Below are 18,943 nucleotides of genomic sequence, written 5' to 3' on the forward strand. Positions count from 1 at the left end.
ATTTCAGTCCATTCCACTCACCCGCCACTTTGTTAGGTACACCTATTCAACTGTTTGATAAAGCAAATATCTAATCAACTAATCAAATCACAGAGATTGAATGCATTTAGGCATTCAGACGTGGTCAAGAAAATCTGCTTAATGTGTCAGACACTTTGTTTTTGCCAGATTGGCTGGACGGGGTATTTCAGAAACCTCTGATCTACCGTGATTTCCCCACACAGCCATCTCTAATATCTCTAATATATATAATAAATATTCAGTGCGTTGCAGTTCCCTGGGTACAAATGCCTTGCTGATGTCAGACATCAGAGGAGAATCACCAGTCAGCTTTGATCTGATTGGAAGGCAAGAGTAACTCAAATAACCAGTCATTACAACCATGGTGTGTATGAGTATCTGTGAGTGTACAATACTTCAAATCTTTGAAGCAGAAGGCCACAACAAGTAGCACTCCTGTCAACAGAAAACAGGAAACTGAGGCTATAACAGGCTGAACAGAAGTGAATAAAATGTTGCCTGGACTGTTGATTTCTGCTGTAACAATAAAATGGAACATAAAAGCATGGATCCATCCAGCCTCGTATCACCAGCCACTTTGCTGCTTCCAGCAGTATAACATGCTCAGATCATCTCAAACTGGTTTCTTGAAATGAAATCAGTACATAAATGGCCTCCGCATTCCTCAAGCATACGCTAGAAATAGAGATTTGTTTAATGAATGTGCAGCTGATAGATCTGCAGCACCTCTGTGATGCTGTCATGTCAATATGGACCAAAATCTCTGAAGAATATTTCCAGCACCTTGTTGAATCTGTGCCAGATCTGAAGGCAAAACATGGGTCCAGCCCAGGGCTAACATGTACCTAATAAAGTGGCCAGTGAGGGTATGTTATTGTTTGAAGAAATTTTTTACATCACTGTGTTTGCGACATACTTGTTCCAGATGCTGAATCTGTTTGTGGCTGTCATCATGGACAATTTTGAGTACCTGACTAGAGACTCTTCCATCCTGGGGCCTCATCACCTGGATGAGTATGTAAGGATATGGGCCGAGTACGACCCTGCCGCCTGGTGAGTGACACACAGGTGGACTCAAATCCACACAAAAATACAACTAAAACACACACTGCACAGTGTTGGAAAGTTCTCTGATTTTACAGCGATATACTATTATTTTACCGTGTACCTACACTAACCTCCAAAAATGGCTTCTTAGTGTAAAAAAACCCCTTATAGTACTGTATTATATTAAAGTCTTACAAAATAATACTGTCAACTTTTTGAATACCATTGTACTGTTACCATTATAATGCTTCCAGGGTAACATCCATATAAACATGGGTGCACATAAGTGGTCCGCAGCTGAGCATTCTCTGTCAAAATAAAAGACGCGCACCAGATAAGAAGTTGCAGCGCGCGTTTGCGTACATAAGATTTTCTGGAGGAGGACAGACATTTGTTTAGTATGCAAACACAACAATATTTCTCAGTTTTTCCACATGATAAAAAAAACATGGTGCTGTAGTAAATGAAAGCAATCTTTCAGCATGACTCCAAAATTTAAAGTCCAAAATTTATGCCTCCTTCACATTTTCCAAAGTTGTCCAGTGGGTCAGATTGGTGTGTTTGCCAGGCCAATTCTGGCCCCCGGGCCTTATGTTTGACACCCCTGATCTACACAAATGTATAAATAGTCTTTTGCTGAATGCAAAGTAACATCTTAACCCCTGACTTTCTCTCCTGCCCTGAAATGGGTAAAGACTGCTGTCGTGCCGATGTCTTATCCGAGAAGCATGCAGATCAAATGGGATCTACAACGTGTGATGATAGTTCAGAGTGGGACAGTTAAGGCTGGCCTGCTTGAGCAGTTTCCAAGCATCTATTTCTCTTTTTCCTCTCTCTCTCTCATAACTTTAAATGCCTTCTCTTCCAAAGTTGAGATGAATGTGACCCTCCCTTCTCCCCTGTGAATTTTGAGCATGCATGCTAAAGATGATTTTCTGAATCTTTCTGCTTTTTTTTTCTTTTTCTTCTTTCTGCTCCCTTTGTATTTCTTTTCTCTCTCTCTGTATTTTGTGTGTTCCCTCACCTAACCTCCCCTCCTTGTATTTTTCTTGCAGCGGGCGCATACATTATAAGGATATGTACAGTTTATTGCGAGTTATCTCCCCTCCTCTGGGCCTTGGCAAGAAGTGCCCACATAGGGTGGCCTGCAAGGTTTGGACCAAACCCCTAAAGCACAAACTTAAACGCAACCTGCTCGCCTTTAAGAGACTGGAATGAATGTTGCTCTCTATCACTCTTAAAACCAATTTGTTCTTACTTCAACTTTTTGATTTCCATTGGTTTGAGTTTTTTTTTTGGGTTTGCTTTAAGCTCATTTCACCATTTAACCATTTTTTTGGTGGGGGGGGTTCTGTTGTATATGCATTCTGACATGACAATGAGAATGTTTGGGACAATGCAGAAATGCACACACACACTCACTCTCTTGTACACACTCACACACACACACACACTGATACCAGTGTGTGAAGCATGAGGTGGTGCACTGCACTTGCTATTGTCTTCTGACTGAAAGCTGGGGAAAATTACACTGACATGTTTACTTTGAATTCAGGATTGTGTAAACATTAGACTTTAGACTCCAGTCAGCCATTGTGTTTTATTTCTGCTTGCTGTCTAATTTTGCCTGGGCAGAAAATGGTTGAGCGATGTGCATTGTTCTTGTTTGAGTTGGGGTTCGGGTGCGGGAGGCAGGGGTTATTACAGAGCCATACAAAGAGAGTTTGGTCTTAGCTTAACAGCCAGTGTTTTCCAGCCATGTGTCACAGGAAGTCAAACGTGTGCAGACTTTGATTGTACTCACTGAAGCAGCTCATTCAGGTGACAGACACTAGTTAAACTAGCAAGTACGAGCTCTTGTTGCTAGCTGAAATGAAAAGCTGCTACATCTTTAACTTCCATGGCACATGTTTGGGAACAGCTGTCCTAACCTGTTTGTAATATTACATTTTAAAGCCACTATGTGTAGTCTTTTGTGCATTTATACTGATAGATTACTCACATAAAAAACGAATATATTTCTTTAAAATAGATCACAGAAACACTAAAACATTGTGTTTTATGTCACTAGGGAAAAAATCGCCATAATTCAGCCAAAATCTGTATATAAAAGATGGACAAAACCACCAAGTCTTGTTATTACGCCTCAATTATAGAAATATGGCCATCTTGGCTTTTTGAAATCATTGCTACATTATAACCTAGTGTTAACAAGGTGTGACCAAACATTATATGGCTATATTACATACACAAATACCTGCCCATTAACAGTAATTCCACAAAGCAAAACTGGAGCCAGGACCACTTAGAAAGTTTTATGTACAATTAGTCATATAGAGAGGCATATTATTTATCAGGTAGTTGCATTAACCCTCTGAGGTCAAAGTCATCGTATATAGCAAATCTAACCCTAAACCCATACTTTGAAGAAAGGCAAAACAGAGTCTTTTTGATATATTTTTGATTGTCTAGCCTTAGCGTTATGGTCATCACCAACGATGAAGGTTAAAAGTGTGCCAACAAATCTACAAACATTTCCCTTCAGCAACTCCAACTAGTTTATCATAACTTGGTCTGTATCTCTAGAAATGTAGTAGCATGTCACATCAGCGCAGGTCACAAGGCTGTGAATGGCCCATTCTGATCAGCATTTGTTTATATGGATTTCCAGTTACTAATTCTTTTGTAAAGTAGTAAATGCTAACAGCATTGTCTACTTGTATAGTGTGTATGGTAGGCTCTACATTTATTCAAAGTTGAAGTATAAACTAAGATGGATTTTCTGAATAATGGACTGGAGTCAGTCTCAAGTGTCCAGTTGAGGAATTGCAGTTTTTCTTCACTTCCTTATTGGGTTGTCCTTGTAGCACAAAAGGTTGTTTCAGATATAATGATTGAAAGGGTTTTTTTTTTGAGTAGCTTCTTTTCTAAACCCTTCTTAACTTGTATGGACTTTCAAACCAGTACACGTTGTGGCTTTAAAAATTAGACACACCAAAACCAGTATTTAGCCTGTTACATTACCTTTATATAAAATGCACCCTGTACTTTTAGCACAGTAATATCGAAGTTAAACATACTTTTGTAATACTTTTCCTAAAGCTAAAAGGACTAGCTACTATTAACTATTTTCATAAGACAACAAATCAGCTATCAAACGACCTCCTATAGTTCTTTAAGTATAATTTTCATGTAAAATCAATCTGCAGGAGTTGGGTAACTGTTATCTGAAGTACTGTGATGAGATGGCCAAACTTGCTCTGTTTGTGGCTCTGGTGTGTGGGGGACAAAAAAGGAAAGGGGCAGGGTGTGTGTGTGGTTTGGGGCGAGGACTCTTGACATTAAAAATAGTCTTGTGTCCACCAGGTACCTCTTAGTAACTGCTTGTGTCGGCAGAGGTTCGTGGGAAGATTTGTTAGTCATACCGTTTACATTTGCTTTTTGAAGCTACTGCTAAGTAGCCAATTGAAGTGAACTTACAATTCATTTTTAATTCACATTGTAGTATTTAACACTTAAAAAACCCAAACAATCTGCATCGGGCTGCAGATATGTGTGTTCACAATGTTATACCTTTTCATTTGTTAAGTTGTTCTTGTCCTCTATTGACTTAGTTATATTTGAGTTATGAGACGTCTAATATGTCTGTAGTATGAGACCTGTTGTATACAGGGTGTATCGGAAGAACCACCCAATTTCAAAAGGCTATATTTGTTTAAGTAATAGACATACAACTTTGTAGTAAAGTTTTAAATACATGGCTGAATAAAAAGCTTTACTTACGATGTTCACAAGTGCTCGATGTGTCTCCCTCCGGATGCATAACATACATCCATATGATAATCAAACTCATCCTATACTTTTGCGAGCATGTCTGGAGGCATGGCAGCCTCTAGCAATCACGCAAAACTCTCAAATCCACTCTTTCTAACAGTACGTCTTTTGATTATTACTGCTGAACAGCTGCGAAATTGAAGTACTTTGAAACTGAATGGTTCTTTTTGAGGTGCTTTGTACCCTTCAGTAGATATTCCACTTCATTCAACCTAAACTAATAGGTACAAGCTATCTGGACAGGCTAATTCAGTTGCATTTTATTGTATTATAAACAACTAATGGTTCTCAAACAACCAAAACTTTTTGAATACCTTCTACTCAGCTGCTACCCTTGTTGTAAATGTGTCGTGACCTTTCCCATCTTGAGGGAGGGCTCCCCTGAACATCTAAAGGCACAGCTGTGAGTGGAGGTTCCTGGTGGAGACTAAGCCTCAATAATGGACTGCATTGACTTGTCACTGTGACTCACTCCGATCTCTGCAGCGGTGCTTTCTTTGCCTGCTAGAAGCCCCGCTGCCAGTTCTATCCGAGCGGCGAAAGAGGGCACCGACTTTTAACGAAAAAAAATACCCACTCAAATCCCCTTTTCGACTCGCATAGAACGGTATCTTAATAGCAAGTAACTAAACTAAATAACACCTCCTCCAACCCTCCCCTTCCCTAACCTTTCTCCCTGCCTTCCTCCCTTCCCTCCTCTTCTCTCCACTAACGTTACAATATATCAAACTAGAAGCCACGTAACACACCCCCTCTTTCTCTCTCGTTCTCTTTCCTTCTCTTTTTCTCTCACCACAGCAACCACATATCCACAGTGATCAAAACAATAACCTCTGTGTATTTGTTTCCCCCCCTCTTCCTTTCCTTTGTCGGTTTCTTTTTATTTCTCCTCATGTCTCCCCCGAACACACCTCTGTCTGTCTGTCTCCGTCCTTCCCTCTTAATCCTCCTCTTCCTCCCTCCCCCCATTGTTTTTCTTTCTTACGTTTTTACGTCGTCCGTCTTTGTTTTGTCTGGTGTGGGTGTGTTGGCGTATGGGGTGTTGGATGCATGTGCATATATGGTGCACGTGTGTGTGTTTGTGTGTGCGTGTGTGTATGTGTGTTCGTGGCCACTCCAGCGGCCGGATCAGTTACACAGACATGTATCAGATGCTAAGACACATGTGTCCGCCGCTAGGCCTCGGGAAGAGGTGTCCCGCCCGGGTCGCCTATAAGGTAGACTCGCCCCCCACCTTACCCCTCCACCCCCCTCAGCCACCACCCTCACCTCCTCCTCTCCCTCCCCTCTCCCATCATTCATTTCTTCCTCCTTTTCCCCATCCATAAAGTCTCCGTTCTTCAGCCTCCCCATCGCTGGGGAAGAGAACCTCTTCTCTTTCATTTGCTCAAGCCTCCCTGTCCCTTTTCCTCCTCCTCCTTCTTACCCACTCTCCTCCATCTCCCTCCCTTTTTCCCTCCCTCCTCCCAGCGGTGTTCTCCTCATTGTCTGTTAGTGGTGGTTGTGGTGGTGGTGAGCGCTGTCCTCTCTTCTTTCTCTCCGACCGCGGGGATGGAGGGATGGGCTTTTGTCGTGAAGTGCAGTGATAGTGGATTGGTAGTCAGTCCTCTTTCTTTGATTTCCTCCCGTCAAGCCACAGGAGTAAGGGAACGGAGGAGGCTTTGCCAGTCCTTCTGCAACCTGCACGGACGCAAGCAAAACACAGTTAAAGCACAGGTGTAACTTAGAAAGTAAGAAAACTTTCAGACGTCCATGTGTTTTTAGATTGGTGTAAGTAAGTCCACTAAATATTAATGACTACTTTCAGTTTTCATTTATTTATAGCCTATTTTGTTCTGAAATATTCAAACTTAAGAAAAAAAATTGTTTTAAAATATATACATCTACTTAATCTACATTTATTCATTATTTATTACAGGTTTGCATTTTAAAATTATGTCCTATAAAATGCTTATAGAAATTTTTAGTGCAGTGAAATCATGCTTGAAAAATTGTGAAAAATACATAATTTCCACACGCCATTGATTTATTTCAGGAAACATATACAAGCAACACTTAAATTGAGATAATTTTATTAAGGGTTTTGTTCACGCAGTGCAATATTTGCTTACGATGCGGGTACAGAAGGACCGGCAGTGGTTTCTGTCTTCAAACCTCTGTGCCTCTTATTCCTGTGGATGGCTCTATTATTCTGTGTATTATATACACGCACACACATTACCATACACATATACAATGCTTATACAAACATGTTCTGGCCCTTGTAGTTTTTTTCCTCATTTTTCAAGATGATTTTTTGACATTCAAGCATCTCTGGCTTCTTTGTTCCTCAGACCACCAGTGTAGAGATTTGGATTGAGCATTTCAGCATTCACTGTCTCTTCGTCTTATTGTCTACTCTCTCTTTACACCTCAGCTGAGTCCTTCTCAACCTGTCCTTCTTCTTATTGCCATCCAGATTCACTAAAACACTGTTGACAAGATGGTTTGGTGCTTTTTGTGCTTCAACCAGGAGGGAAGTGATTTCTCTGATTATTTATTTTTTTAAATGACATCTAATTAAGCTTTTTTTTTAAATTAAAATCAGGAAATATGTTACTTACACCTAGAAATTCAGCAGCAGCTCAAAGGGTTTTGTGGTTCACTTTTCACAGAAAATTCATGTCAATTTTTTATTCAGTTTTATTCAATTTATTTGTCGCGAGGACTGAGAAGAAGGGAGACGAAACAAAGCTACTCACAAGTGAGTAGGTTGTAAAATACACTACTGGAAAATTATTAATAATGACTGTGTTCCCTTTTTGGTGAACCACACTATAGTTATTGAAATGTTATACTCTTTAAAAATAGTAATATTTATGGTCACGGTCTTCTTTGTAGGGTTGGCGTGAAAGGATCTAATCTCTAACATGCGATGGTGTTGGTTGAAAAAAGAAATTAGAAACATGCTGCTTACCTGAAGCAGGAGCTCAGAAATAGTAGCTCAGAAAGTTGGGAATCGATAGCTACAGTGTATCCAGAAAGTACTGACCGTACTTCACTATTTCCAGCTTTTGTAATGTTACAACTTTATTCCAAAATGGTTTAAATGTCTTTTATTACCTCAAAATTTTACTTTACTTTAAATTTTTGCAAAGTTATTACAAATATGTTAATTATTTGAAGAATTCACAGCAAAAAAAAAAAGTCCCTTAAAATTATTTCCCAAGAAACAACAGTCACTAATTCACGCAAATACTTAATGAATTGGCCAACTCTGTTTAGCCAGCACCAAATTAGATCTGCCTGACTTAGCTCCTGTAATGAGCTACACCTGATATGACTCCTAAAGTCAATTATCTGTACGTGCAGTTGATCCACTTATCTCCAAATATCTGTGTGTACAGTAGCCTCCCATTTATTATATGTGGTGAGTGAAAAGCAGTAATTTTAACAATTATTAGAAAATCTCCAGCGTTACTCATTTCAGTTGAATCTGGATGTCAGTAATCTTTGTACTATCCATTTGCCTCTCTCATTCTTCCTTTTCCTCTGTTTTCCTCTTCTCTCCACTGACCTTCTGCCTGCCAGCCATCCTTTCCCTCACATTCTTCTGTCTTTCTACTTCTACATCCACTTGTCTGTCACCAATTAGGAGCCATCTTCACTCCTTCATTACATCCCTCTGTCAAGCCCACTCTGTCTCCACTTTACCTCTCCTTCCTGTTCTTTCTCTTGGTTTCCTCTCCAGTATGTCAAACTGTCTTGGCACTAGCACCCATCACATACTTCAGCCATCAGAACCTTCCAGTATTCATTTACACAAATCCGACAAAAAGAAGTCAATTAAAGAACCTTGTGATATGAGAAACAGTTAATGAATAAAGAGGGGAAGGTTTACATTGCCCTTAATATTTAGGCAAAGTTCTTGATCTTCACTTTAGTGGACACAAAGCCCTTTACTCAAAGTAAAAAAAGAAAAAGCTGTTAAATGTGTATTGCTACGACAGATTGTCTCTTTTGAACTGACCTCTGTCAGTGTTGTTTTTAGTCTTCGTCTTTATCTTTTGTCGTGTTCTGTAATTTTCAGCCTCTCTTTTCTCTTTTCTATCTACACACACACTCTCAGTTCTCCTCTCAGTTTAAATCACACTGACTCACGTTCTCTTGATTCCTCTTTTACTCTTTCAGTGTTTTCACAACCCTCCTCTCCCTGCTCATTCTCACCTTTACCTTTTTATCTGTAACTACATCTCATGACCAAGCTTAGAGTTGACTAGTTTAGCCCGACTAACTGTTATCCCTGCCATGTGTCCCCTTTGATACGCCCCGGTCCCCTTACCCTACAGCTCTATTACCACAAAGTCTGGTTGGTCCAAAACCAAAAAAATAAATAAAATAAACAGAAAAAACAGAACTTCAATCATCTGTTTTTTAAACTTCTATATGATTTTTTTCTTCTTTCAGGGAATGCCACAACTCTAATCCTCTCTAACTCTTACACCCCCTTAAGACACTGCACCCGTCTGGCATTGAGAGAGATCTTGACTTGATACGAAGTAACACCTCGCTGTCCAATTTGACTTTAGGGCAGCCATGAATGTAAAAAGTAGAAGGAGAAAACAAAAGAAGAATCCAAAAAGTGTGAAATTACCTGTCAATCAGTAGGATCAATCCGATTGGATTGAGGATACTCTCTTTGCGCGGATGCACGGCTGCTTGTATTGTAAAAGTGGGTTTTAAGGGAAGTCATGGGGAGTAGTGGGCTGGGTGGGAAGAGTTTGGGCTTAGATAGTGGGAGTGAAGTAAATGCATGTTGCATGCTGTGTCCGGGTTTGTTGGATTTTTTGATGGGGTGTTGCATGAAATCCTCTTTGTCGCATGGCTATGGGCGACATCGAGCCTGCCTGCCTGTTGCCTGTCGAGCGCTGTGGATGTTGGCCGATGCCCTCTGCCTGCTGCACACTTGGCTTTGGGCATGCCCGACACTTGCACACACTCAGGAACACAAGAGCACGTACACAACTCCACCGCCATCGTACTACCGTGCTTGCCATCGTGAGTGCCCAACGCTCATGTTCGTAGGTAAATCTGATGGATGTTAACGTGTCAAGATAGGAACGGCAAGCGACCCCAGCTGGCCTAGCTTGTTCAGTTCTATCTGCAGGTTTCTCCATTGGTTTTACCTGGTATAGACATGTAAAGACAGGGAACCTCTTTAGAGGTAGGGGGAGCTCTATAGCAGTTGCCTCAGTTAAACAAAACCACAGCAGTCTCCTGAAAAATAGCAGAATTACACCAGTGATACTGTTATTGTTCTTCAGTCAACTTATTTTGTCTCTAAAGGACTCCAATTAAGCACTCTTAATTGGAGTCTGTGCAAATAATTGTGTGTAAGTGTAGAGGGAAGGGATGATTGTTGGGGTAGGGTGGGGGGGTCGGGTCTGTGTATGTGTACTGTTATATCTATCTATATGTGTGTAACAACAGAGATGTGTAAATGCACCCATGCATTCACACATTTAGGGAACATGGGCACAGGTTGGGTCGGAGGCCATTTCGGCTCCGATTGTTCTTCCTTGTGGTTCTCAGCTCTCACAGTTGCTTAGCAGCAGATGGCCCTCATTGGATATAGCTGTGCTGTTTCGTAGAGTATCACTGGAAAAAAAAGAAACAGGAGACACTGGAACTCGACTATTCAACATTCTGTCATCACGTAAATGCTCTTGCACTTGCCAATGCAAAAAATTAGCAAAGCTGTGCAACAGACTTAACCCACGAATTCTCAAGAGTCACTCTTTATGGCACACGTTTATCAGAGGATTCACTGACTCTACACCCAGGCATCTGTGCCTTAATTCTAATCTCTCTCAGGGAATATTGACTAAAACCTGGGCAAATCCGGTCCAGCTGGAATTGGCTGTAGTCTATGGAGCTCTCTCAACCCTGCCCCCAACCCCTCATCCCCTCCCCTTCCTGGAGGTTCAGGCACACCACAGTTCAGCAGGGACACATCCCTTTCTCATCCTCTCATCCCTGACTGGCTTTCCACAGAGGCTGCTGCGCATGGATCTACCGGTTGCTGATGACAGCACGGTGCATTTTAACTCCACGCTCATGGCTCTGATAAGGACAGCACTGGACATAAAGATTGCTAAGGGTATGGTATGAAGTACTGTGACACTTTGAGTCTCTTTCTTCACAGTTTCTGTCTCTTTCTCTTGAGAAGTATGTTTTAGATTATTGTAGCAAATATGACAAATTGCTAACAAATTACTTTTTTGTTTTTGGGTGAATGTTTGGATGCCTGAATGGATAAATATATTTCTTTTTGGATTTCATGCCATTGTGCCTCTCTTTTGGTCGGTACCTTGCTCTTTTTGTGTCTGGGGGCTCTTCACATGTGGTTGGACGTCTCCATGTGTCTACAAATGTTCAATGTGTGTGCATGGACGCTTTTGGTACATGCTACCCAGGTGGTGCAGATAAGCACCAGATGGATGCGGAGCTTAGAAAGGAGATGATGGCTATCTGGCCCAACCTATCGCAGAAGACACTGGACTTGCTGGTTACCCCTCACAAGGGTAAGTTGTAGGAAAACAGCACAAAGTGGTGTGTGTGTGTCCGATCACCAACTCACCAAGAGGAAAGCTTCTACCAGCCAGTGTCATTCACTGCTTTGCATCTCCTGATCGGGGAACAACAACAAAAAACACACACATTAACAGTACTTACACACATGCATAGATTTACAAATGTAAATTCTTTGCAAATGTTGCTCCAATACTTTGGGCCAGAGCAAAATAGTACATGCATAAAGCCAGACTAATATCATCAATTGGGCGGTAAATTTAGATGGATGATGCCTCTTTGTCACACCGTGTCATTTGTGTTCAAGGTCAGGTATTTAATGAATCCAAATCCAGTTAACTTTACACTTTAGAAGTTTTCAAAGTTACTTCAAAGCCTTCACTGTACATGAGGTTGGGTCAAAATTTAGCACTTAATCAATTTGAATAATTTTAACTCCAGGTCCAGGAGAGAATAATTTGTGGCACTAAATCATTTGGTAACTGGGAAGTTTTGCTTGTTTTCTGATTATTCACTGGGGAAAACTTCAAAATTGTGCATTTTGGATAAACTTGGTTAAAATGTTAACACAAAAGGTCTCCTTTTTACCTCCTTGTAGGATTCTGTGTACATTTTCTACAGGACGACCAAAGTAAAAGTGTTGGACTATAATGACTAGCTCCAAAAAATTAGTATGTCGTCATCAACAACACCTCATACTAGCTGTCAAGCACGGTGGTGGAGTGATGATTTGGGATTGTTTTACAGCAATGGGACCTGGGCACCTTGCACTCATTCAGTCCACCATGAACTCATTCAAATGTGAGGCTGTGTCTCCCACAGCTAAAGCTTGGCCCAACATACAGCAGGTCAGTGATTCCAAGCACAGAAACAAATCTACAATAGAAAAAGAAAAAGATCAAGGTGCTGCAATGACATCCAGACTGCAACTTGATTAAAATGCTGTGGAGAGTTAAATGAATGCCTGCAGACTTCAGTGAACAAAAGCAACAGTGGGCCAAAATTCCTCCACAACAATGTGAAAAACTGATTACTTGTACTTCGTCCTTGTGTTTTGGTATCAGGCTCAGCTTCTAGCTGTAACTCCTGTGTCACTGTAATCTGCTAATATAGCTTATGGCTCTGAAATGGAAGAGCATCATTAGTGCTCACATGTTCCATAATATAGTCTGGGCATATCACATTGATCAGATAAATTTAGTCCTGAAGATGGCTTTTGTTGTAAGTTGAATACGCAGAGGTTATCTCATAAAGACACAAGGGCTCAAATTCAGCAAACTAAGGGACCAACGTTTTGACTCACCCTCATGTAGTTGAAAAAGTGTTTATAGTAAAGTAAAATTTGATATGCCTTCACTAACTATACTTAAGTGATTGTACATAAAAAAGGTGGGAACTTTATTCAGCTTTCATTGATTTTAAATGGGATTACCCTTCAGATAACATGTACAGATACAGCATACCATACTTAGATTCACATGGGCACACAGGCGCATCACATAAGAGTAGAAACAGCAGGACACAAACCCACACCATGAAACTATCCACCCATTCAGTCATTCCTGTTATCAGGAGGTGCCTACTATAGAAGATCCTCTATAGAAGTCTTTTCACTACAGGAAGACTTTAGGATTAAAACTTTATACAAATGTAATGAATGTAAAGCCTGATTGGTTAAAAATAAGTTTATGAAAATGCATATAGTGCATGTTTACTTCTTAGTACTTGCATGGAATTGATTGAGATATAAGATATGTGTGGTCATATCTTATCACACATTAATATCAGTTTTAATGCTCGAAGACTTTTAGCCACGCCACTTTGAAAAGGGCGCCACAAGTATGCGGTGTAATCTAGTAATTCACAGTGTTCACAGACAGTCGAAACAAAGCTCAATATTTTTCTGATTTTAAATATTTATGTGTTTCACTCAAACTCTGGGGATATGTATCCGGAGTTTTTGGAAAAAAATTGAGCTCCTTTTTTTCTCAGGGATCACTTGGCTATGGTGTCCACGTTTCTTAATGAGGTGGCTGCCTAGTCCTAAGCCTTCATATTAATTTATAAGGAATTTCTTTTCCTTGTATCATAAGATGATAGCGAAATAATAAGAGCATGTCCTTTGAAAAGATATAAGAACAGCATCTGCCTGTGAAAAGACTACCAGCTTTGTTACTGTACTGTGTTGTGATATCGTACTGTATATGCCTGTAGTACACCAGCAAGTGAGCTTAACCTTGTTTCAGTTAAGGCTTCATTCGGGAATGTTTGCACAGTGGTTACTGATATTCTTCAAAAAAAACAAAAAAATATATTCGTTTGTTGAATGTTAAGTATTTTGATGAAGTAATACAGGTTCTTATTTGCCCTTAGAAAGTGCAATATAATTTTTTTTTTAAAACATGACAAGCTACAGTGTTCATGAGCAAGATATAATTTAAGAACTGCCAGAAATGCTCCTTTAACATTTAAAGGTATTTGCTATGTGAACTTTCAGACTGTGTGCTTGCTCATAAATTTCTCCCAAGAATTCATTTGTTTTCATATTTGCCGGGATGGCTTTGTTCTGGGATCCTCCCACCCTGTAAAACGCATATGTGGAAATCCTAAGGTGGGAAGAACGCCAGTAAAATCGAGAGCAGACATCACTGATAACAAACATGACATTGATTAAGTCATAATGGAATGAAATGTAGAAGCTGGTGTGGAGGTGGGTTGCAAATCGGCTTGCAGTGGCAGCAGTAACTGTGTGCAGACTGAAGCAGTTTAAATAGATTTGGTCCCTATTCTCCCAACAAGAGCTCAAACTGTCCCACTGACATTCTGAAATGTATGAAAGCGGTCATGATACAACTCTTGCCTCAAACCATGAAATTGTCCCTGCTGCTGCCTTCTTGAGAAAAACGTCATCGCTCGATGATACGGGGACGTGCCCATCAGTCTAGAACAGGGTAAATCTGGGCTCATCAGACCACATTACCTTCTTTTATTGGTCCAAAGTCAAGTGTTTATGCTTCCTAGCAAAACCCAAAGCTTTCCAGTTGCTTAAATGGTTGGTAAACTTTTAATTTAATTTATATATTTGATTTATTTATCCACATACCAAAACTGCTGAAACTAACGTTTTTCTTTGCTCAGAAGTATCAGTAACCTCTGATCAAATATTCTCGGCGTGTACCTCTGTCAGCTAAAGCTAGGAGCTCCTCAGCTCAGAAAAAGCAAATGCTGAGTATTTTGTTGACGTTACAGTTTTATTTATTTTTTAATGCTAAGCTAAGATCTCCAGCTGCTGGTGGATTATGCATGTTGTGTATTTCTCTGTCAGTGTTTGTGTCTTGTCCCCCACTCCCATCCCTCCCCCATGGCTCAGGGTCCCATCACACTCGGGTCTAATCTTGCAGGGTAACTTGTCATTTTCTCAGCAGCCACAGACTTGACGGTGGGCAAAATCTACGCTGCCATGATGATCATGGAGTACTACCGGCAGAGCAAGACGAAAAAGCTGCAGGCCCTGCGAGAGGAACAGGTAGACTCCAAGCCAGAGAAATATTCCAAATACCGAAAGACTTTTTTCTTTTTGTGTTCCTCCTCCTGGTCGTCTCTTGTTTGCCGTTCTTCTGCCAGATATGGATTTAAAAGAATAAGAAACATGTCTTATACATTTAAATCCTGTGCTGACTCCCAGCTACACTTCTGAGCACAGCTTACCTCCCTCTTGCACTGTACCGTCTCTTTAGCATGCTTCTAAAAATCTGCATACTTTTTCTAGTACCTTCTTGCTTTCTTGGCTAACCAAGAGATCAAGAAGCCTATTATTTTACAAAGCTTGCTAAAAGGGTTATTTTATATAATCTTTTCCAGACAGTTAGCAACTTGACCCTCCCCCACACTTTCACTTGTTTTGTTTGTTTTGTATCATGGATAATTTGAGCATGGTAAGGAGGATAAAGCATAACCAAAGGTTAAACTAAGGATTTTATTGCTTGTAATCTTCTGAACAGTGATGATGATGATGATGATGATGATGATGATGATGATGATACCACATGGCCTTACCTTTGTTCCTTGTCAGTGCTCGTCCCCTTGTGTCAATGAATGCCTTTAAGATGCACTTGCTTGTGTGGAAACATCTCTCCACTTGTGCAATCGCTCCTAGATTTGCCCATGAAATGGTGTCAGGCTCATTCTTACTGACTCAGATGCATGTCTTGTCTCCAGATTTCCATTTTGTCGAATGAAGGAGTGCATTGGTGAATGGAGAGTATGTTTTTCCTTTCTCTTACCAACACTACATCATGTCAAAAACAGCGTGTGTCCTGAATGCAGCTATCCCATCGGACTGAACGGACAGTTCGACACCAGCTCTCTCAACATCAGCAGTGCACGATGACTTTAACCATCTCGTCATCTCTACTTTATCTCGCCACTGCTTTCCTCTTTTCTGCTGCAGTCTTTGTTTTCATATTACCGTGCTGCTTTGAAGGAAGAATCCGCCCACAATCTTCACGTGTATATTTAGAGAAGTCTTTTTTTTTGTGTAGCATCAGGTTTGGATACCCAGTAGGGTTGGGCATTTGGTTTCACTTTTCAGTCATCCTATCATCCCCCTGCGGCATTACCCATAGCATTGCCACTGGGATCCTGCCGTTAAAGTAACACTATCCACCCTCTGTAATGTGCAATGTGTGGCCAATGCACACACAATAAAGGCACACAAGTGAAAAAGAAACACACGTGCCGGAAGTTAATTTTTCACATCCAGCATGATGGAGCATTTTCACATTTACATAGAACGCTGATTTCTTCAGCAAACAGTAATTAGTGAACAGAACTGCCTGGATGTGGCTTTTCAGATTTAAGTGCTCCCTAGTGAAAGCTGCTTTCCTTAGTTTCTGAGCCAACAAGCCCACTTTTGGTTAACCCTCTAAGGCAGAGGTATAGAACTCCAGGCCTCTAGAGCTGGTGTTCTGCAGGTTTTAGACGTGTCCTTGATCCAACACAGCTGATTTAAATGGCTAAATTATCTCCTCAACATGTCTTGAAGTTCTCCAGAGGCTGGTAATGAACTAATCATTTGATTCAGGTGTTTTGACCCAGACTGAGATGTAAAACCTGCAGGACACCTGCTCTCGAGGCCTGGAGTTCCCTACCTCTGTTCTAAGGTCTAGCAGCACTGTACAATGAAAATGTGTGATCTTTAGGCTTTTGCAAAATGTTCTCCAAAGTCTTGAGGGGGTTTTTCTTCAAAACATATGGTTAATGGTTAAGGTTACTTAACGTCAGTGATATCTTTGACCTCATCTAGATGCTGTACCTGTCGATCTATGTTCCCACCCTCACTTATGGCCACAAGCTGTGGTTAGTGACCCTGAAGAATGAGGTTGCACACACAGGCAGAATACAGGTGCTGCTCCTCCACATTGAAAGGAGGCAGTTGAGGCAGAATGCTTCCTGATGGGTCCTCAGTGAAGCGTTCGGGTCGTGACGGCTTCCTGTTGTTGCTCAGACCCCAAAATCAGAAAGAGAAAATAAGTAAAATTGACAAATATTTATTTTAGACCTAAAATGACTAATAAAAGAAGCTAAGGGTGGCTCCTTTCTTTAACAACTCATCTGTTTACCTCTTTGCCTCCATTCATTCCTGCTGTGCACATGTCAAGTGTGAAATGTCTTAGTCATTGTTTGTTATCGTTGTCTGTCAGTATTTTGTTGTTTTGTCTTTGTTGGCTACTTTGTTTCCTTGCCATGGATGTTGTCTGATGTCCCTTGTGCCCATCCTCCATGCCATCTGTGTCCTTCTGTCTTCTATTTATCCTTCCAGGAAGCTAGAGATTTTGACCTGTCAAGCTCTCCCTATTTGGTCAATCCAGGTTGATTGCCACCACGTTTCTCTAACCGAGACCCATTCTCTTCAGCCTGTGTTTCTTTGAATCTGCCTGCTCCCTTCTCTGTCTGCGGGGACGTTGAGGGAAGATTCCTGAGACCAGTGTCTCCCTGTGTAATCATTCTGTCATGGAAGCATTCATTCATACACACACAACTGCAGAAACATACTCAGTTGGAGCCAGAGGTGTTCAGTGTTTCTCTGTTTGTCATTATCCTATCCATCTAAACATTTCTACCATGAGTTTTGTCAGGATCCATCAGTGGCTCTGGTGCTAGAACAAAACTGTTCAGAGACAAACTTAAACTGTTTTTCTCCTTGACACTGGAAAAGACAGTTGGACAGGATCAAAAAACTTATGGCTTTTTTTTAAAAGTGATATCTTTGTGACTTCATTCGTGAGAACAAACAGAAGTCATATCGGTTGTCTCTGTGTCTGACACAATCAGTATGACGTGTATCCTGTGGCAAGCTTAGATAATGTCAGCATTTTTAAGCAGCTAACCAAAGCTGGCCATTATTAATGGTGCACATTGTAGCCGGACTTCCTGTCCAACAGATCAGCCTGATGTGTCTGAAGAGGTTTGAATTTGTTTCTGAGCAGCTCTTCAGTCATTTATCCTCCGGCCTTTAGCTTCCAGACCATGGAGGGACATGACATGGGCTCTCGCAGTCATGAACCATCAACGCTAAGCCACTCCAGAGAGGACTCTGTTGAAACAGGATCTCCTGAGAGTAAAACGGCTTGACCTTTGACCTGTCTGATGGAAGCAGAAGTTGCTTTTTAATACTGCTGGTTTAGGATCAGATTACTACTTCTCTTGAAATGGCATGTTACTCAAAACAACTTGGCAGATCAGTATATGATTTTTGAGTAAAATGTCTTTATATAGATATATTTTGTGAGTATGAGAACCTGGTCCAAGACCTGAGATTTAAGAGCAATCTTACCTCAAGGTAAAAGCTCCCCTCTGACACGGATCTGAGATCAGTTTTGCTACCCTGAATCTCTACCCAACATATCAGAGTTAACAGTGTCCCTTTAACACTTTCTGGGTAGCAAGCAGACTCCAGATCAAGTAGTCTTTGGGGAAACTTTACCTTGGATACCCACAGCCATGTGCTTGCTGATGGCGCCCCCGTGTGGGTGCATGCTGCGAGTGCATCCTGTGTTTGTGTCCTGTGTCTGCCCCCCTGAGTGTGCCTGATGCAAGCCTGCAGGCCATGTCGTGTATCTCACACAGAACCGAACGCCATTAATGTTTCAGCGCATGGAGCCGCCCTCTGAGGGAGGCGGCACGGACGGCCAGGGAGGCCAGGGCCAGAACGGCCTCTCCAGCACGCAGCTAGACAACATCAACAGCATGTGAGTAGAAAACGGGGAAGCCCATACACACACTGCAATGAGGCGCTTCAGACAGAAACGTCCAGTACAAATACATTACGCATACAGTCGCATCCACACTGTACATCAATTCAAAAAATCTGTTTGTTTGTTTTTTATTTTCCCCCCTTTTGTGCCAGTTCCATTCCAGCTAATGCCTTTAACACTGATTGTGAGCTATAGTGAGCTGAAAGGAAAGGTTT

The 18,943-nt window shown here is 41.1% G+C and overlaps 1 protein-coding gene across 13 annotated transcripts in view; it reads left to right on the top strand.

Annotated features, from left to right (window-relative positions):
• Positions 1-18,943, top strand: part of cacna1ab (calcium channel, voltage-dependent, P/Q type, alpha 1A subunit, b) — a 204,548-nt gene that overhangs the window by 163,906 nt on the left and 21,699 nt on the right. For 8 of the 13 annotated variants that reach the window (XM_042213765.1, XM_042213767.1, XM_042213768.1 and 5 more), the window contains 6 exons: positions 947-1,074; positions 2,124-2,220; positions 10,936-11,041; positions 11,358-11,465; positions 14,895-14,998; positions 18,601-18,722. In XM_042213765.1, coding sequence (XP_042069699.1) covers positions 947-1,074; positions 2,124-2,220; positions 10,936-11,041; positions 11,358-11,465; positions 14,895-14,998; positions 18,601-18,722 — 665 coding nt within the window. Of the gene's footprint in view, positions 1-946; positions 1,075-2,123; positions 2,221-6,022; positions 6,120-10,935; positions 11,042-11,357; positions 11,466-14,894; positions 14,999-18,600; positions 18,723-18,943 lie in introns of all 13 variants that reach the window. The other 5 variants (XM_042213760.1, XM_042213762.1, XM_042213766.1 and 2 more) reach the window with 3 other exon arrangements.

The sequence above is a fragment of the Haplochromis burtoni genome, unplaced genomic scaffold, assembly GCF_018398535.1.
Source record: "Haplochromis burtoni strain Fernald_Lab_line unplaced genomic scaffold, NCSU_Asbu1 Contig_479, whole genome shotgun sequence".
NCBI lineage: Eukaryota > Metazoa > Chordata > Actinopteri > Cichliformes > Cichlidae > Haplochromis > Haplochromis burtoni.